Source organism: Cibotium barometz, chromosome 4 (genome assembly GCF_041138505.1).
Source record: "Cibotium barometz isolate CiBa-2024 chromosome 4, ASM4113850v1, whole genome shotgun sequence".
Classification (NCBI taxonomy): Eukaryota; Viridiplantae; Streptophyta; class Polypodiopsida; order Cyatheales; family Cibotiaceae; genus Cibotium; species Cibotium barometz.
Window position 1 is genome coordinate 11,928,882 of NC_141049.1, and position 21,698 is coordinate 11,950,579.

The window sequence follows — 21,698 nt, forward strand, 5'->3', positions numbered from 1 at the left end:
TTGCCGTCAAAATATGCCGCTCCAGCCGAACAGTATACTGGAAAAAGGTGATCTCTGTGGCCTCAAGGGATGCAAAAGGATCATGCCACTGGTACTCCCCAGGGTCCCACTGTAGTAGCCGAGCCGAGGGGCGCACTGCATATGCCCATATGCGCCAATCCGAGAGCACATCTGCAGGGTCTGGGTCAATATGCCTCTTCCAAGAAGCGGTGGCCACTACCCGTATCCTCTAAAAGGTGCACTCTGCAACCAATGGTGACTCCACCTCCACTCTCTGAAGTCTGTCCTCGTCCTGAATCTCATAGTAGAGGCATTTGCCATCCTCAGTGCAAGCTCTCACAGTAATCAGGATCTCCAACTATGTAAAGGCTCCCATCCACCGTGGGGCCACTGGCTCGATAGGCGTGAACCACTCCTCTGTGAGTGCCTCCTGAATATCATCCCTCATGATCAACCCCCCTCTGAAGTGACTCAGCCTCTCCACCTCGATCTCCTCTGGGAGACTGCAGCAGAAGGCCTGCTAGTCTCCAAAGCTGTGTGCTAGGCCTACCGCCAAAGGTCCCCAGGCTAGACGAGGCCAAGAACCCAGCATATGACCCTACTCTGTGTGAACCGCTAGGCTCCAGATGAGCGGCTGTCTGGCCTACTCCTCAACACAAGAAGGAGGTCGCTGAGAGATCCCCGGTCTCAGCAGCTCCCAAGCTCTTAGGATGCTCAAAGCAAATCTGTCCTCCCATCCTCTACTGAGGCCTGTCCTCCTCATCTCTATGAAGATCCATCGAATCTCTGGTGCCCAAGTGCCCCCTGTTGGTGGGGGAGCTCGAGCCTGCAACCGCTGCAAGAGAAGCCCTTTCCAAGGCTCAGCACCGCCTGGAAGCAGCCCCCAAACAATAAGCTTCCCCAATAAGACTCTACTCTAATCGACTGGATCTAGAATGCCCAAGCCTCCCTGAGCCAGCGGAAGTGTAATAACTGTCCATGCAACCTTTGCTCGGGCTGGCTGACTGTCCCACCCAAACCATGCAACCTTTGCTTGGGCTGGCTGACTGTCCCACCCAAACCACAGAAAGTTCCTGATCAGCCTCTGTACCTGGCTGATAGAAGAGCTCGAGAAGATCCAGCAAGACGTAATGTACCACATGGTCGCTAACAGCACCTGATTTGCCACCACCACCCTCCCAGCCAAGGATAGTCGAGCTGTACTCCAATACAAAAGCTTCTTCCGAATGCTCAGAAGAAGCGGGGCAACCTGCTGCTGTTCAGGTGACAAATCTAGTCCAATCTGGCATCCCAAATATCGCAATGGGGATAAGAAAGATCAAGCCCTCTGAAAAGCTCTGTGGCATCACCCCAGTGTCCAAAACATACTGAAAGCCCCTGCGGAGGCCTGGCCCCAAAAGGTCCCAATAGCGCATAAAAAAGGTAGGCGTCAGTCCGTCCTCCCCTAGGCAACTATGTCGCAGCAGGACCCTCAAGGCCTTAGCAAGCTCAATCTCTGAAAGAGGTGCACCAAGAACTGTACGCATACAATCTGTGACCCTCCTTTGCACATGGGCCCACACAGTCTGTTGTCTGCAAGCATCCCGATCCTCAGTGGATGGCTCCACTGAAAGCAGGTCTCTATAGAATCTAGTGGCACTGGCTCTGATCTCTCCAGGCTCAATAGCTACCGATCCATCCGGCCTCCCAAGCTGACCGACTCCTGCTCGAGCATGGTGGGGTCCAGTAATCTCAAAGAACTCCCCAGTCACTCTATCACCAAGCTGCACCACTGAGAGGCCTGACGATGATAGTAAAACTCATGTCTCTGCTCCTCTGCCTCTCTAATCTCCTGGCGTGCCTGGCTAAGCTGGGACGCCACCCACGCACATGCAGGCTGCTGCTCCTGAAGGCGCTGAAGCGAAGCAAGGCTACATCTCAGTCGATGATCCCGCGCACGAATCTCTCCCAGTCGTGTCAAAGCTGCAGCGTGTAGAAAAGAGCTAAGCTCAATGAGTCCCTGGGCACACTGGCCTGCTGCATCCTGGTCAGAGCACTGACTATCATGCCAGATCCTCTCAATGTCCTCAGCGAGACTAGGATCTGTAAGTACCCTCTCTGGGATCCTCAACTGTAAGCTGGGCTCCCGTGTCCTCTCCTCCAATGTCAAGATAACTGGTGCATGATCTAAAAATGAGGTGCCAGCGAGAATGCCGACGGAGCCCCCTCGCTCCCCTAACCAGTCGCCCACATAAAAGCGATCAATCCGCGATAGATTAGTCCCTCCCTGCCGGCGATCCGACCGAGAGAAACTAAGACTGTCCTGAGAGCGGGAGAAGGCCCCATGCTGCCATGCATTAGTGATCCTCAGTGACATGCAAAACCGCTCCCAAGCTACAAGCTCCGTGCCGTGCACTGTAACATGACTGCCTCCCACCCTATCGGCCGGGTCCTCAAGCATGTTGCCGACACACCAATGTGCAGCCTCTGGCAATGCATCCGTAACCTGGGTCCAAAACTCTGCTCTAGCACTAGCATTGTTAGGCGCATAGACGTTGAGCACGCCCAATAGCTCATCATGCATCCTCAGAATGACATACTATGCTCTACTAGGCACAATGATCCCTCGATCCACAATGGCCTGCCGCCATACATCTGCAATGACCATGCATACTCCTCCCTGTCCACCCAAAGGACCAACCCTGCAGAGACCAAAAGGTGTCCCATCTACCAGGCATCACCGAACCATATCTCCCGATCCTGCTCTCACCCAAGTGGTGCTCCTGCATCATCAAAATATCAATGCTGCCACCAACCAGGCATCTCTGAAGCTCCTGCCCCTCAAGCAACCATGATAGCGTATAAAATGTGCTCCACCAAGGCCCTATACATTCCATGAGATGATCCTCATGGATGACCTGCTGAGGTGGATGCTGCCTCAGCCGTACGGTGGGCCTTCGCAAGCGGCTTGGATGGAGAGTGGTCCCCATCCGAGCGGCTGCGAATCTGCCCACCCGGTGTAGTGCAAGAATCACGGATCAGGCGCCAGTGGTGGCTGTGGCCCATGGCGACTGCCTCCCGCTCTGACAGAGCAACCTCGTGTATACATACATATCCAGGGTCGCGTGCTAAGTCTGCCACTATGTGAACGACCAAATGACGAATCCCTGAGGCGTCCACACTCCCGGGATCCAAGAAAAAATGAGCCAACTCCCATAGTCGACCTATCACATCTGTCACCTCCAGATCGCTCACATGGTGAGAAAACTCAACTGCCTGAGTCTTCAAGGTGCTAAGAGCGAGCTCTAGAGTCTGCTCCTGGTCACATGGGCCACAGAGAGGGAATGAGAAGGCCACCGCTGAATCAAGTGCCTCCTCCCCGCCGTGGGCCGGAGGTATCACTACATGAACTCGGATGGGTGCTGGCTCATGGGGTCCTTTGCTCCAAAAAGCTGTGTGAAGGAGTAATCAAAAGCCTCCGAGCACTGTCTAGTGCCGAGGTGACTCAGCCGACTGCGGATAGATGATATCCGTGAAGCCCGAATCGGCATGGTAAGTCTCCTCTGCGGTGCTCAATCAAGATCGGTGCTTAGAGCCCTCCTGAATTGCAGTGAATGCCAGGGGACTGCTAGGGCCTCCCGAGCAGTTGAGGCAGGTGGGGGGGGGAGGAGGAGGGGGCAAGGGAGGTGGAGAAGGAGCCACTGCCGAAACCGGAGCAGGACGGGAGGCGGCGAAGGTGGAAGCGAGGCGGTATGGGGGGATGGGGGTGGGGGGGTGAAGGAGGGGGTGCTGGCATCTCTTGGTCCTCAGTCGTCGCAGGGGTCTCCTCCTAGAGGGGAGCAAAGCTGTTCCTCACGGGAACCCAGTGATGCTAAGACTGTGGCTGCTGCTGCAACGGTCTCTGGGCGTGCTACTGTGGCTGTCTCCCTCGACGGCGCCCCTGTCCAGGCTGCCACTCTGAGGTCTCTGTGGCCTGAGCAGGTGTCCCGGAGGCTGCCTGCCGAGCCACATCTGTGGGCGGGCCATTAGGGACTTGCTGCTACTGCGGTGAAGGTCGGGGTCTCCTGCGAAGGCATGACCGACCTGCCTGCAAATAAAGCACTGGTTCGAGAACTCCACTCTTTGATCAATCCATCGCCCCCTATCCTAGGTAGCTGAATGACCTTCGGAAGGGAGGAGATGTCAGATACCAAAACTCTGACTGAAGGTAGCCTAGCTGCTCTGGCCACCACTGAAGCTGCTGTGGGGCCAATCTCTAGCACCGAACCAACCAATGCTCCTAGCCTAGGAAGGAGTGGAAGGTACTCCCGATGGAGTCCAGGAAAACAAACTGTAACATGGAAGAGGCGCTCTCCCTGCTCGGCCGCTCTGGGTCAAAGCCGTGCTGCCAAGGTCTGAAGAATGCCCGAGCTCCCCTGATGTCAAGGGGACTCATGGTGAGGACCTGAGCCATGCTCTGGGCTGTCTCGAACTCGATCTGGTAATGCCCACAGCCCAGTAGTAGCTGAACGTCTAGGATCTTGCCCACATCTGCAAGACTGCAAGAAGGCGAGCCTGGAGAAGATCCCAGATCTCCCCTCTGCTGGGGCGAGTGCCGATACGGCAGATGGTGGAATGTGCCTGGAGGCGTTCCACCTCTGCAGCGAGGCTCGCTTCCTCTTCTGGCGAAAGAGAAATCCTGATGGGGGTATCCTCTGCTGGGGCGGGCGAGGGGGCTACGGAAGAGTCCCTGGGAGGAGCCTCCATCAGAGTCTGAAGCTATGGCAAAGGCAAGGCGAAAGCGGAGATCCTGCAAGAACCGAGCTGCACACAGAGAGGCGGAAGACGAAGGCCGGAGAAAAAGGAAAAACCCCCCTAGGGGCGGAAATCAGCAAGAAAAGGGAGGGGGCGAGGTGGCAAAGGAGTAGCCCTAGGGGGGCAGAAATCAGCAAGAAAGGCAGGTAGGTGAGGGGGCGCAGGTGTGCAGGTAGCGCGAGCAGGGAGGGGCGGGAGCTTCAGCGAGCAAGTTCGTAACTTCAGCTACAATCTCACTTAGCCACTCTGGTTCCTTAGCCTTGCATTTTCTGTCTAGCGGATTCATTTTCGTGACATAGATTTGCTTCTTTCTAAGTCCCTTCAGCAATTTAGAAGCTTTTACTAACTGCAGAATTGGGGACCCGAAATTCCAGTTCCTTGAACTTGATTCCCGTGAAGGTCAAGGAACAAGATGGTTCCATTGTGACAGTGAATGTCAGCCTGATTCTTATAGAGCCAATCCATTCTAAGGATTCTATCATAGATTCCCAAGAGTAAGACTCTGAATTGATAGTGAGTTACATTCCCATCTAGATTAAACCGAATACGGTCTATCTCATGGTGTGTGAAAATAATCTTCCCACTGGCTAATTCTACTTGCATAGGTTACCCTGTTTTCTAATTTAGGACTAACTTACGTAAGCATCTAGGGAAAATAAAAGAATGTGTATTGCGTGAATCTATCAAAAGCTTAAAGTGCTTACCCTTGTATTCTGTTGGAGTCAGAAGGATTGAGAACTAATGATTCTGCCCTTGATGCTCAATGGCAGCATAAATCAGTCCTCTTTCTTCCTCCACTGCATCTGTTATAGTGACATCTCTGGCTGCTGTTGTCTGGGCTGGAACTCTCTCTCTCCAGGAGGGGGTTCTGAGACTACTTTGCATTGAGGCTGTAGGCTGAGCTGCCACTCTTCTGGGGTTGCCCTAATTTTGGCGAGAGGGACCTAGCTTCGATTGATATACGAAGGGGTCGATCTCGGCATTCTTGGACCTTTTCCCTGGCCCATTGTCATAGAACGAGTTGGGAAATCCTTGAGTTGGTGTCCAAAACCTTGACAACCAAAACACTTATTTTCACTTTGAAGCTCTTCCTTATGTATCCTGGAAAGAGCCGGAGTTCCAGAAAATGTGCTCTGAGGAAAAGGCCTTCCATTATGAAACTTCCCGTCTCCTGGTTTTGATTGGGACCTTGATGTCTCTTAGGAGGTGGAAAGTTGGAAGTGCTCCGTGGAGTTTTGAGTCTTTTGAAGAACGAGGGAGCTGGCTTTGTGGCGGGACCTTGACAATAAAGGCCTTGGCAAAGTCCTTTGCCTTCCACACTACTTCGGCCATGGAAACTAGCTTAACATTCTTTACCAGGGTATCCAAAGGTTCGTTCATTCCTCGAATGAACCTAGCCATCAGTTGTTCCTCATCTAGTGGTGGCGAGTATTTGAGGAGGAGAGTGAACGCCTGGTGATATTCCTCTGTGGTTTGGCTTCCCTGGGTTAGCTCCACGAATTCCTTCATCTTTGTTTCCAAGAAGCCGAGAGGACATATCTTCTTGAGGTATGCTTTGAGATCATTCCACATTTGGGTGTTCTGATCCAAATGGTTTCTCACAGTGGTTTCTCCATGCTACTTTGGCTATTTCTACGATCTCTAGCCTGGCAAGAGCCACTTTACTTTTTTCATTGTATCCAGTGACATCGAAGTATTCTTCCATGGCTTCGATCCACTTTTTCATAGCCTCACCTAAGTGTTCCCCTTCACCTTTGAAGGGACCTGGCTGAGATCTGTGAAGAGCTTTGCGAACATCAGGGTCAAGCTCCTCCTCATCCGTGAGAGGATCAATCTGTCTACCATGATTCACACGTCTTATGATTCTCCAAAACGATACATCGTTAAATTTCTATTTGACTTTGTCTCAAGATCCTAAGACTTAAGAAGTTCAGAAATAATTACTTTAAACAAGGTAATCATTCTTACTAAAGATCTACGACATACGTTAAAGAAAACAGATCTTATTTCTTTAAACTCGATATGTGTAGTCAAAATCACTTAAACAACTGAAATTTTCGCAAAACATTCTTTATTTATATAAGGTTTGAAATACATAGAGCAGCATGGCTCCAAAAGTCAATGCCTCAATTGCATATGCATGAAATGGTGATACTGTGCTGTGGACATGCTGCGACGCAATTGTGCTCTCACTACCATTGGTGCTACAATGCTACTCCTCAGGATAAAATGGCTTAGAAGCTTGATAATACGACAAGTAATTCTAAAATCTTGAGCTGAGGGGTGATAAAGTATAATGCCATGACCTACCTCTATCCTCAACAGAACCATGGCTAGAGAGATGTTCTGACTTAGCCTCTGTCCTCTCACTGATTTTGCAACAATAGGCATGGACATATTGCCTTGAGTACCACATATGCAGTCATCTCTCCACTAGATCTGGAAAATATAGCTCCTTTAAATGATTAGCAAGACTCGCCCTGTAAGATCCCTCCACTAGATCTCTCCAGTAGATCTGGAAAATATAGCTCCTTTAAATGATTAGCAAGACTCGCCCTGTAAGATCCCTATCCCCACTGCGCAACGAATTCAGGGGTGCTAGCAGCGGAAGTACGAATCCATCAGTCCAGCCTAACCCCATCCAGTCCCATGGGTTAGCCAACCGCCCAACCATTGTAGTGATGGGATCCAATTAGGAATTTGGTTAGGTTTTGTCCCGAGTACCAGGGAAAAGAGTTCCCACGCTCCCTAGCCGGATATTCATGCAAAATTAACGCCAGTCACACCACTTACACACCCAATATGAAATTGCCTTTAAAATAATAATTTAATGAAACCATAGTGTCACTGATCATAATCCTCAAAATCTCCAGTTGAATCCTTATTTCCAATCATTCCTTAATTGGTGTATCTATGGCATCATTGGCAACCAGAACGCTCACCACCTATCCAGTGAGGGGCCTTTTCGATAGTTCCTAGCTCATAGTAACCGGCAATATAGTCACTTATAAAAATCAAGATGGAATCTCCGTTGAAGATCAGCAAGATCAACAACAGATCCATATAAGAGAGCCATGGACTCATCCGTTTTGAGAGGACCAGCAAGGTCAATCAACTAGATCCATGCCCGCATTCAGAAAAGAACTCTTACTCCTTGTTCTAATATCTTCCCCGATGCACGTGTGGGTATCTTCGGTGACCCAGAGCCCGAGCACCGTATGGTCAGCACCCTCTAGGATCCTTCACAGGTCACCTAGCGGTTCACTCATAGGCCGCTTCCTTGGTCCCTCATCCACCGTACTGGAAGCTCATCATTTGAATCAAACCGAGGCTGGTCAAGACCTCGGCCGACCTTGCTACGCGAGACGTCCTCCGTTGACTCTCCGTTAACTGTTGCAACTTTATCAGCTAAGTCTCATGACCTCATTCACAAGACGGTCAAAATGATTCCCCAGCATTTTTGACATAAAACAGTCATTTAAAAATAGGTCATAATTAGAGTTCCTATAATGAACTCTCATCTTTCACATTGTTCCACATCCGTCCACATTACTTAATCTATATCCAATTCATATGTATACCCATTCTCATCCAATCACATCATTTTCCATCTCATCACATCTTTTCTCATTTATTCTCATCACATCTCATTCATTCACTCACATCAACATCACATCCTTTCACATACACATCCACATCCACTCTTCCACATACACATCCACATCCATTCCACATACATATCCACATCCATTCTTCCACATACACATCCACATCCACATCCATTCTTCCACATACACATCCACATCCATTCTTCCACATACACATCCACATCCATTCACATTCTATCACATCCCATACACATCTTATCGCATCCTATTTTCACCTTATCTCATCCATTCACATGCTATTCCCATTTAATAGCTTTTTCAAGGTTGATGCCGATAATGGGACTTTTTCTAATTTTCTGCCAATTGCTTGGCCTAATTAAAGGTTCTTTTTCTCGATGACTATTTCCATATTCATTCTCAATTTCTCAAATGAATTATATTCAATATTTCTCTTTTGAATAAAAGGATTCATGGGATTTACAGAAATCAATTCTACCCATATTTTCACTTTTGATAAATAATCATAAATTGAATTACACTAAAAATTTCTCTTCTTCTCATTTAATTTCTTGGATCTCAAATACCATGGGAATTCCTCTTTTTACATTTAATTAATTGCATTCCAATGTCATGATGGGTATTCCTCTTTTATCATCAAATACTTCTCATAAAGTAATTTCATCTAAAATAAAATACCCATTAATTCAATATGCTAGGAATTTCTCTTTTTCCATCTAAATGATGGAATTCCAAATGTCATAGGAATTCCTCTTTTAACATTTAAATATTTCTCATAGATAAAATAAATTTATCTAAATTTTATCTTTGAATTTAATTAAAATACTCATTAATTTCAATATACTAGGAGTTTCCCTTTTCCCATCTCAATGATGGAATTCCAAATGTAATAGGAATTCCTCTTTTATCATTTAAATATTTCTCAAAGATAAAATAAATTTATCTAAAATTCATCTTTGAATTTAAATAAAATATCCATTAATTTCAATATGCTAAAAATTACACTTTTCTCATTTAAATATTTGAATTCCAAAATGGTGGAAATTCCTCTTTCATCATTTAAACTTATCTATACAAAAAGATAAATTTAACTAGAATCCTTCTTTAATTTTTAAATAAAATATACATTATTTTAGCATCACAATTTTTCTCTTAGTTCATTGGAATACATGGATTTCCATTGTCATGGGGATTACTCTTTTAACATAAAAATGGATTACTGGAAATTCCTCTTTTTTCTAAAATTAACTATTTATGCATAAACATAAAAATTAATTTTTCCATGATTATAATGAGAATCATTCAATTAATCTAGGATGATTGATCCTAGAATATGGTAGGAAGTCCTCTTTTCATATTATGAATGAAAATGATTTATGTGTTAATTTTTCAAAAATTTTGTCATAGCTCCGCTCTGCTATTACTAATAATTCTCAATAATTTGAAAGCATAAGTTTAGTAATATTCCTATGATTAGAATAACCATTAATTGGATCAATATCCAATTATGGACTTGATTCTTAATTTTTCCATAAATTAAATAGCATAAAAGCATTAAAAAGCCACTTATTTGGCCTCTAATTTGACCAGCATAGAAATTACTTTTAGATTAGAGAATTGCTTCATGAGAAGCTTCATTTGAATATAGAATAGGTCATAGGAATGACCATTCTTTGGGGGAGAGAGAGACATGCTTAAAAAAACTTTTAATTTAAGCGCATAAATGAAAATTTATGTGTTTTATCACCACAATTCATTAAAGAACTTCAATTGTATTAAAAAGCCATTCAATTAAATGCTTCTCAAGCTTGAGAGGGGTTGAGAAGAGAGAAACATTTGGAGATTAAAGAAAAAAGACCAAATCAAATTTACCTCCTAGATTGCTTGATTATTTGATCAAAGTAGAGGCTCCCAACCAATCAATTGGTTTGGTATGTTGATGAAGTCTCCAAGGAAGATTGAAGAGAGAGAGAAGCTCCAATCTCTTCAATTTGTAGAGGATTTTTAGAGGATAATAGAAAATATCATTATTTCAGTATAATACTGGCATGGTATAGTTCTCATATTTTTTTTTAACGAAGGGCTAAGGATCTATTTATAGGTGAGGGAGGCCTCTAACCAAGTCCAACTAGTTTCTAGAAATTTTCAAGTTCAGTTTGGTTGAATTTGGACAAGATTTGGACCTAGTTTGGCTCCCTTTTGATTTGGTTTGATCCAAGAGAGAGGAGAGATAAAAATATCACAATATTTTTGAGTTTAAAACTCCACCACACATGTGAAATAGGCACCTCCTTGAAGAGCCCTCCTTTTCCTTACCAAGGTGTCGAAATTGAATCATTATACCCAAAAGATCTTATTTTTTTAGTAATACTCATAGTTTTTTACCCAAAAGATCTCATTTTTTTAGTAATACTCATAGTTTTTTACTAATAAACCTTGTCCTTAGTCAACTCTTCATCTTATGTGAGCATTTACTCATTTTTGGGTTTTTTTTATAAATTAGATTTATCTCCTCTCCACACTTGGATTGATCCTATTGGCCCCCATAGGAACCTTAATTGGAGCATAATTCAAAATTTTTTGAAAATCTGGACCCTTAGGCTAAGGTCTTTTTTTTAAAAACCTATTTTCAATTAATTCCAATTGCACATTGGAAAGTTCTTTTTGAATTTCTATTTCAAGGGAAACCATTTTAGACACTAGGAGGATTTTTATATCCAAAAATATCTCAATTTTAGATTATCTCTCTCTAGGTCAAAACAGGGTAAAACAGAATCTTTCTTTTATTTCAAAGAGGGGAATAATTACAAGATTAGAAGGGGAGGTTCTGACACCTATACACCTCAAAAGCTAGAGGGAGGAATCTTACAAGGTTCAAGATTTGTAACTTTTTAGTCTTGTTTCACAATGGTATTTCTTACGGTTGAGAGCTTGTTTGGGGCTATAACAAGGTAAAAACGATGCTGTTTTCTTTATTTGGAGCCTCCGGCTATCGCATGCTATAGTGAGGCCATCAAGGTTCTCCTAAGCTTTCTAAGCCATTAATCTTGGAATATTATTTTTCAATCTCATGCTAATAGGCATAGTAAGCTCTCATATGTGATTGGAGCTTCCTCTCTCGCTCATAAGGGAGAAAATGGCTACACGATTTTCTTAGGGTTTAATGGGGAAGGGAAAATGCATAATGTGGCTTAGCTTAATGATTATCAAGCTCTTAATCATGAGTGAGCTTTTATTAAGCTTTATATAAGCTAATTTCTTCAAATTTCTCCATCTCTCAAGTGATGCATTTGGGGCGTTCATAATAGAAACCCTAATTTCATGTAATCGATCAATTCCTCATGCTATTCACTTGTGTTGAGAGCTATCCTATGCTTAATGTTGACCATATGCAATCACTATGCATCAACTTTTGATCTAAATCTTGATTCTCTTCATACTTTTTAGGGGTTTTCTTGAATCCATGGAATCTTCTGGGGTTAATGCATATATTGAGAATTAGGGCTTCTTTAAAACATAATCCATTTATGATCAAGCCTTGTTTGCATAATATCCATCTTTATAAGCTACTAAGCATGCTGTGTTTATGTGGGTAATAATCTAGAAAGACTACTTATTGTTCTCTTATATTTGTAATCTGAATGGAAATAATTATATGTAGATGGATTTGTAAGTGCCATGCCGAGAAATATATTGCAGTTGTGCCTGCCACATCGTAAATGAGTGGTGGGATCTAGGACATGAGATCATAATATATAAATAACAACTTCGAGGACTTTGGGATGCAAGGATATAAAAGAAATGCCCACTATTCCTTGACTATCCAAATGAAAAATTTCCTAAGAGCGAGAAGGAGATGTACACTCAAGCTTGTAAATCAAAGCAATCAAAGATGGTATGAACTATATAATTAGATATTTCAGTTCATTTCTAAGATTGTATCTTAAAAATTTTCAAATCATGATTTATATTATGAAGACTTGAATTCTACGTGACCAATCACATCTTCAAGATAAGGGTAAAGGGCTTATGGAAGACCAAGGGGCTGATGAAGATGAAGAGGATGATGATGTTGAAGGTGCAAAAGTGCTAAAAAAGGATGCCACAAAGGAAGAGGAAGAAGAAAAGGAACAAGGGAAAGAAGATGACTTTGATGTCTCTACATCATAGTAGACAAAAGAGATTTCGAGGATAACACTTAGCTCATCGAGGTAATCTCAAAAGTTGACAAAGTGGGTCATGTAGAAATACAAGCAGGGTGCTCTTTTACTCATCGTGATTGATTAGTTTTATTATCAATAGTTTGGATACTAATGTACATGATTTAGTTATGGGTTCAGAGATGCTTAGCAAGAGGTGAGGGGTTTGATTATTACATATAGTTAGAATACTAACATAGATGAATTAGTTATGAGTCCAAATAAGCTTGAAAAGAGGTGAAGCGCTAAATGCACCATTTCAAAATAATAATCCACCTAGCCTAGGTGTTCTCACACCAATCCAAATTAATTTTCTAGGTATGATTTTATTAAATAGTAATGACAATGTAATGTATATGTGTAGTGTATGCACTTACAAAATATATGCTTTATAGGAGTGTCTCATCGTATGCTCTCTATAGTAGTTCGCAGTGTTGCGAGCATGTTGCAACATCAAAGTGCTAGTTCCTCTAATATTATAGAAGCCTCGACGCTGAGACAGGTGTACTAATCAATTGTGCACCACATGTGTAATGACATAAAATGTGTCTTTTATATCGTGTTCTAATGACAATTAATGTGTAACTCTTCTTAACATAGTGTAGCAGGACATGATTTTCCAAAGGTGAGAGTATTTGTTGGGAATCCTTTCAAGATAGGCTGTACAATTCAGAACTAGGAGTGTCGAGAGGAGCTAGTATATCTTTTTGATATGTTACAAACCGTGAAAGAGGAAAACCGGACCTTTAATATTAAATGTGTCAATACAAGCACATGATGTGATTGTATTATAGTGAGTTTCCCACAGGAGGTTCCATTTATGGCTACCCCGATGACATTATCCCACCATGGAATATATGTACATGTGAGAGATCAAGATGTTTTTTTTGCTGTGTACAGATTCTCATATTTTATGTCTATGCCACATAGATGGAGAAGAGCCTTTATTGCTTAAAATTTGTTATACCATCCTAGATGACAATGGCTCCCTTATTGTCATTGGTACTATGTATCAAGTGATATCCATGATAGTGAAGGCTGAGCAATATAGCTTCGTATTAGACACCCTACTGAGTGTGCGGTGTACAACGAAGATTGGAAAGGCGTTTGGAAAAGAGGTGATCAACACTAACGATGGAGGTGCTTATGATTTGTTACAATAAATCATCTCATACTCTGGTGCAGACATATACCCTCATCGCTGATACCTTCATGAACATAGTTGGAATGAACCATGCACAACCCTTCTCGCTTGATTATATTATTGATCCTTGCACCATGATACATTGGGGAAGATGATGGGACATCATGGTGAGGTATGGTATAAATGTATAAGTTCTCCAAATAATGGATGTTACATATTATGTGGAATTTAGAGAAATGTTTTCTCTACAGGTAGATGCCAACGTGGATATGGCTTTTGATAATGTCTTGTATCATTCCATAGTACTCAAGCATGCCCACTTTGCTATTCAGATCACTTGCACTTGAAGGACTTTCTTGCATGAAATTGGTCTTGATACTATAATCAAATGTTGTTCTCTTCTTATATCTAGATTCGCTCCACGCAAAAGTGACGACGCATGACCAAAGTGCACCAAATTTACGATTCTGCAAGCAAAAGAAGTTCATGAAATTGTATGAAAAACAAAAACTTATAAAATACTATGTCTTATGGTTTTTTGTGTACATACAAAAACTCACTTACATGGTAATCACAGCCATATGCAAGCTCCTCCCATCACTTATAACCTTGCCCCACTATCTTTTGCTTGTTGTATGAGTTGCTGAAGCCATATACTAGAAGGAAATTCTAAAAGTTGACCGAGCAAATCTAGGTATGGCAATGCTCAGGTTGTTTGACTTGTTTTGAAATTCAAATGATCTTGGTTTCTTTTTCTCTTTAAAAGAACATATTAGGGAGCTTGGGAAAATCCCCTTTGGGAATTTACTTTTCAATCTACTTTTTGATATATCTTGAGCAAACCAATTTCAAAGTTGTCGGAGAATCTGAATTTAGAACCTACTCTTCAAGAGCTTGCCAATGATATGTCACATGAGGGGGTTTCGACAAAATCTTAAAAGAGTTCAACGTGTCTCCCATTTTTTGATCTTGCAAAATGGGAGTTGGGATTTTCCCAAATTCCCCAATATGGTCTTCTTTGCTAGGTTATACTTCTCAATCCATTTCTCCATAGCACATAAGTTTAGAATGTAAAATTTATTAATCAATAGCTTGCAGAGTTTGGTCCCCATCAGAGCATGTTTGGGTACGATGGTATCTGGAAGACCAGGATTTTCCATAGCCTCTTAAGCACCAAGAGACTTGAAAATTCTGCACTAGGTGCTAATTGCTAACCTAAACATGCTCCGAATGGTGACCAAACTTTGTAAGCACGTGGGGGTAGGTCCCCCCACATGCTCACAAAGTTTCGTCCCCACACCATCAGAGCACGTTTGGGTACGATGATATGGGGAACAGCGGGATTTTCCATGGCCTCTTAAGCACCAAGAGACTTGAAAAATATGTACTGGGCACTAATTGCTGACCCAAATATGCTACGATGGTGACCAAACTTTGCAAAGTTTGGTCTCCATTGGAGCACGTTTGGGGACGATGGTATGGGGAAGAGCTAGATTTTCCATGGCCTGTTAAGCACCAACAGATTGAAAAATCTACACTGGGCGCTAATTGCTAACCCAAACATCTTTATATTTGTTTGAAAAGTAACTAAAAACTAGGTTGATAAGGACTATGAGAACTAAAAACCATTGGTTTTTTTTTTCTAAAAACTTTTTTTTGACTAATACATAGACGGTGATTTTAACTAATACATAGATGATGATTTTGACAATGATTTCGGTGACTTTGACAATGATTTTGTTGCTTATCTTGATGCACGAGTACCTTCCAAAATGTCCATCAAAAGTGAAAGATCTTGTAGTAGTAATAGGTCATCTACAAAGCATCAAGATACACACATAGATCTCATCTAGCATCCAAGCAGGATCCCTGGTGCTCACACATGGCTTCTCCTCATAACGAGGGCCTTACAAACTTTTAGCATCGTGCACTACTAGTGATACCTATTAGGGGTGGGGCATTAAGCAAAATCTAATAGTATCTACCATGCGTGACATATTATGACTATGATCATAGGGTTTAGAATCTCACTTTAATGATGACATGTGGTGGAAGAAGCAAGGTTACGAGAGAGAGAGAGAGAGAGAGAGAGAGAGAGAGAGAGAGAAGCTTCAAAACCACCGAAAATCTTGTTCAAATTTTTATCAAATTTTAAAGATGCTTTGCTATTTAGAATTTGCAAGAAGAATGTATTTGATGTTATGAAGTCCAGTTTGCAATTAGATACGCTTTTTAAAATTTGAGGTGTGGCTTGAATATTATAGACATTTTGGCAACATGCTTAAAAAAACAACATAAAATTTTCATCAAATATTAGCTATGAACTTCTGGTAAGAGAGGAGAACCTAATTGATGGAAACTTTTAGTACATTTTGCTTCCAAGAGAGAATTATAATGGAGACTTTTGAATATGAGGTTTCAAAACAACTCACATACATTACTGATCACTTTAGAAAACCTAAGAGTCCTCTAGGGCTCTTAGGTTTTCTAAGAGACTTTAGAATATGAGGTTTCAAGTATACATTATTGATCCCTTTAGAAAACCTAAAAGTCCTCTAGGAATATTTTAGTTCATGTTAGAAAAGGATGTAAATGAAATAATCCTCAATGAATCATGGCTAAATTTTAGAAAGAGTATTGCTCCCTTCATGCTCCATAAAGACAAGCATTCAATATCTTGTTGCACAAATCCATTAGTAAGCCTATGCCATCGAGTCCCACAAAAACAAATAAAACTAACATAACATTATAGTAAGATCTCCATGTTTGTACATGCTAAATTACTTGTTCAAATGCTCATGTGGTAGCCCAAGCTTGAGCACGTGGAACTTCCATGCCATTATTTTGACCTTTAAATCTATTGCTAGATCTATTAGTGGCAAGTGTTGCAAATAGATAAAATGCCACAACCAAAATAGTTGATAGAAGGGATAGGCATGCCGCTGCAATCAAGACCTTGGATGAACCAACAGGACAGAGGACAAGGTAATCATCTGTGGTACTTTCAGTGCTATCCTTATCACCTCCCGCATTTTGAGCAGCAGCGACTAAAAACAATATAAAACTTATGATTGTGGAGATCCTGTTAATAAAACATAAAATGTGTTAACTCCAACAAAACTAGTCTAGATTGGTCAAACAATGTGAATACCTCGGTTTACTATTTGGCGTTGTCACCAATTATAGAGTAGAGCACTTCAACACTTTGTGAGAGTGTGTCAAAGGCACATCCATTACCTCTATAGAAATTATAAGAATTTAAAAGAGTGGTAGCCCCTTATGGTACTCATATGTGGGTGTGCATGTATGTGCACATGCATGTGCATGTGTGTATACATCCATGTGTATGTGTACGTGTACGTGTGCATGTGCATGTGCACATGTGTGCGCGTGTGTGTGCTTGTAGTAATAGGAGGAGTAGTAGGAGGGTGATATTCCCTATGCCCTAAGATGGGGTGGGTGCAAGTAAACACACGCCCCACTTTGAAGCATGGTTTTTTGTTTAAAAAATTAGTAAGAGAAAAGAGACAAGAGATGTGCAGGTAATCTCAGTTTTGTAATTTCAAGAGGAAAGCTAGAGAGAAAACCACTCTACATCTTGTTTGAAGACATGGCATTGCCAATAAATAAGGTAATTGTGTTCTAATTTGTACATCTACTTTGTACATCTACGATAGATAACGTCTCTCTCTCTCTCTCTCTCTCTCTTCTCTCTCTCTCTCTCTCTCTCTCTCGCTTGAGCATCATTGAAGATATCCATCTCACTATATACTTCCTTTTCTCTCTTCCTTGATACTACAACTTGAATGCGTGAGATTTGAGCATCAAGCACATGAGATCTTTGTGCTTCAACTTTGTATTTGTGAACGGATCTTGCATCCACACTAATATATATGCGTGTGTATATCTTAATAAATATAATAATATAAACCTGAAGAGGTGCCACAATTCTCTTCAAAAGTTTCCAAGAGTCAAGGAATGTGCCTTCCCTTGACAGAGCAGTCTTATATGTTGAACTTGCATGATCGATGATCTGATTCTGAACTTATCTCTTAATATCCAAGAGTCAAGGAATATTGACAGAATAATGATTTGATTTTGAACTTGTTGCAAGCTATGAGAAGAGCACAAACACAAGAGCCGTTACATGGACTTCCATTCTGCATCTCTGCAGGGTTTCGTGTCGGCTCTCTACATAAGAAGCTATCCCTACCATCTCTCTGTGTGCTTAATTTCTATCGATAGTACGCCTCTCAATCGAGATTCAAGTCGGAAGAAGCACTCCTTGCTCTCTTCTTCTTCTTCCAAGTCCAAGAGCGTCCCCTCGAAAGAGGAGAAGCTCATAAGTAGAAGGTTTGAAGGAAGTAATAGTTTTACCATGAGAAGACGAGACATACGATTGCACAAGCTCTACCATAACCGGATGAGGAGGAGCCAGCTCGTGAGCAGCAGCAGATGCAGCCGCCCAAGCTGTTGCCCAGGATCTGGGCGACCAAAACGAGGAGGCCGGCCACGACGGCCATGGGCATAGCCGGGCTGGTCTTCTCCTTGCATGTCTTCAGATCATCCGTCACTTCTATGTCGCTCGCCTGCATGCATGGAATATATAATTGCACATCGAATTATAACGACTCAATAATAATCACATCCCTCTTATATTGTTAACTGTCCACACTAATCTACTACAATATCGTTAATCTCATAATTAGTAATCATGATGATGAATCTTCATGCATGGGTTACACCAAACCAGATAGGAATTACCTTGATTATATGCGGGGTAGCGGCTAGCCCTAGTACGAACGCTATAATGCCCAGGATTGCCACCACAATACTAACGATAACCTGAGTCGCCCCCATGATAGTCTCAGTATAATTATTTCTCCCTCCTTAACCTTAATATAATGTGGTTCTCCCTCATCCTCATGCTAATTGCCTCGGCGCATCCAAAGCCCTAAAGGTCTTGTCAATCATATATATATATATATATATAAAATTAGACTGAGCCCTAAAGGTCTCAGTCTAATTATTTCTCCTTAACCCTAATATAATGTGGTTCTCCCTCGTCCTCATGCTAATTGCCTGGTCAACCGGGCGGCGCATCCAAAGCCCTAAAGGTCTTGTCAACTTTATATATATATATATATATTAACCTTAATATAATGTGGTTCTCCCTCGTCCTCATGCTAATTGCCTGGGCGGCGCCTCCAAAGCCCTAAACGTCTTGTCAACTTTATATATATATATATATATATATATATATGCACATATATATATATATTCCATGTATGAATCTCTCAAGTATTGATAGGTTCATGTGCTCAAGTGGGTTCTCCTCACACAAACTTGAGAATGATACGTACAAGACAAATTAAAATTAAAAAAAAACTAAAAGAATCTTATCAAAATTTAAAAGATTGTAATGGTTGCTAGATGTTAGTTGATTTTATTGTTAGTGTCATGTGATATGTTTATTTTGATTGCTTTTTTAAAGTTGAAAAACTTATATTCATTATTAAAGTTAGCAGTATTTAGCTTTGCCTCACTAAAGAAAGGAATTTTAAAGAACTTTATGAATAGTTTGTCTTTTTTATAAAGCTCGCAAAAAAAACACTCATATTTAGTACTACATAACTATAAGGCAGTAGTACATAGTACCCTGTAGTAATAGTATTGAATAGAACTCATACAACACTAATTAGTTCATATCTGTGGTGGGATAGAAAGATAGATGATAAAGAAAGCTAATGCTGGGGATTCATGATTGACGACTAAATATGCATATGTGTAGGCATAGTGAATGGTTTTGTGGTCCTTTCATGAGACGGTGTGTGGAGGGATGAGAGTGGATCCCAACATGCTAGCAAAGAGGAATTTTGTGGTCCTTTATGAGACAGGGTGAGAGAGGGATGAGAGTGGATCCCAACATGCTAGCAAAGAGAGGAAGAGAGTGGATGAAACCATGCCAACCAATGAGAGCTGAAATGAGGGTGATACCAATCATAGAAGAAACCTCTTCAACCATAAGCTTGCTTACTATTGATTCTGGGAAGAAGCTACCCACTTCTATACCTCAAAGATGCCTAATATGAATCAAGAAGAAGAATCCTAGCCGATAGAAACATCTACCATTGTAAATTGTTGATCTTTAATTCTTACCTTTGTGTACAAATAAGTAAAATGCAATAAACACGATGTTTCTTTCAATTGTCATGTTATGTTATGCCTACACAGTTGAAGCTATATAATATTTTTATGACAATTGATGTGGTTAATCTTCCGTTAACATTGGCACCTTAACTTTTTCCATTGAGCCTTACAATTACAGTATTTTGCTCTATTGAGTGTGTAGAGTGAGCTCTCCATAGCCTGTGTGTGTGAGGAGCTTGTGAGTAAGAATGGAATGCGCCTCTTGCCTTGTTAGAGATCCATGTGCGGTTGCATGAGTGTGCTACTACATTCTTGCTGCTTCTTCTTCCATCAAGTTTGGCGTGTAAGGACCCATCATCAATGGCAAGGATGGTGGAGAAGGCATTGTGAGGACTCATGGACCTCAACAACGAGGATCGTGAGGAGCACCCTTGCGAGTAGGCTTTGCTGTCGACTTCAAGCCCCTTTCTCTTGTCTCTTTCTTCTTCTACCACTGTTGTTGATGATCATGAGAGGCAAAGGTAACATGTATGAATCCTTTCCCACCACAAAACCTATACGCCACCATTTCACACTTCCCAGCGAAGCTAGTTGAGAATCACCTCTGGAACTTTAGCTTTGCAATCCTATCCATGAATAAAAAGATAGCTGTGTATGAAAATAGCTTATTGAAATTTGAATGGATAACTTCACGAGAGAAGGACACCTTCACCTTGAAAGCTAGCATAATGTTTCATCCTTTCTTGAGCGTGCTTCATATTAGCTTTGCATTGTTGCAAGAGTGCATCTAACATTTCTCTCTCCTCTTTTGCATTAGGATTCACCCCTTCTTGCTTTTCAACCATCATTGGCATATTCACTTTGTACCCATAGAGTGCCTCAAAAGGTGACATGCGAATACCCTCCACGTGCTTTAGACTGGGTTCCTCTTTCGCTGACTTCATTGCTTTCTTCCACTTATGCTTGTGAGCGGTGTGGGGTGGGCCCCTTGGTGGTTGACCTCCCTGGAGCCTGGCAAGCTCCGCTAGTGCATGCCTCTTAAGCGAAGATCTTTTATTGCTAAGTATCGAAACAATCTTTGACTTGGTCCATTTATCTGTGAACTGAACATTGGGGGGGTTAGGATAACTAGAGCGAATAGCAGTGAGGGTCTCATCAGCCAACCTCTTTGGTTGATCTTTATAGTGAATAAAGTAATCTCTTTAATTGTTAGCAATTACAGAGCGCATGAAGGCCATGATGTCCTTCCCCTGTGCATCCATCAAGATACCTCCTATCTGAGTGATATCATAGCAGATCGTACCATCACCCGGAGGCATGTCTAAATCATCTGAATCATTCTAGTCCCCACCACCACCCCTCCCAAAGCATTGTGCCATGCATCCCCCATCGCTCTCCCTGCTACTATGCCTGCTACTGTGTCGTGTCGAGCTAGTACGCTGGCCACCTGTAGCTGGAGAACCAAGTCTCGACTGCACGGGAGTACGCTGACAGCTCTCGGAGGTAGAAGGACCTCCTGACGGCATGGGGGAAGGGGCATAGGATGGCATGGGGGAAGGGGCTCAGCTATGTAGCCGGCTGGGCTGTGTTGACTCCACTGGGGTAATCTCAAAATGTGTGGGGTTGAGGTGGTTTGGAGTCTGTAGTGCTGACTCCTGGGGGGTGTTTAGAGTACCCGTCATGTAGCCGTATAACTCCCGAGGACTGGGAGGGTGTCCCATATAAGTCCTGAAAGATGGTCTCCCGAAGATCAGGTGAGCTTGAAGAGCTTCCTGGCCACATGATAAACTGGAAAAAAGAAAAAAA

At 42.3% G+C, this 21,698-nt stretch overlaps 1 protein-coding gene across 1 annotated transcript; it reads right to left on the reverse strand.

The window, feature by feature from the left end:
* Positions 1–16,398: 16,398 nt before the first annotated feature.
* Positions 16,399–18,706, reverse strand: LOC147638912 (protein DESIGUAL 2-like). The gene is made up of 3 exons (XM_086782403.1): positions 18,507–18,706; positions 18,120–18,331; positions 16,399–16,824 (listed from the first exon to the last, which is right to left on the reverse strand). The coding sequence occupies exons 1-3, from the start codon at positions 18,600–18,602 to the stop codon at positions 16,539–16,541; spliced, it is 594 nt and encodes a 197-aa protein (XP_086638529.1). The 5' UTR covers positions 18,603–18,706; the 3' UTR covers positions 16,399–16,538.
* Between the last annotated feature and the right edge of the window lie 2,992 nt (positions 18,707–21,698).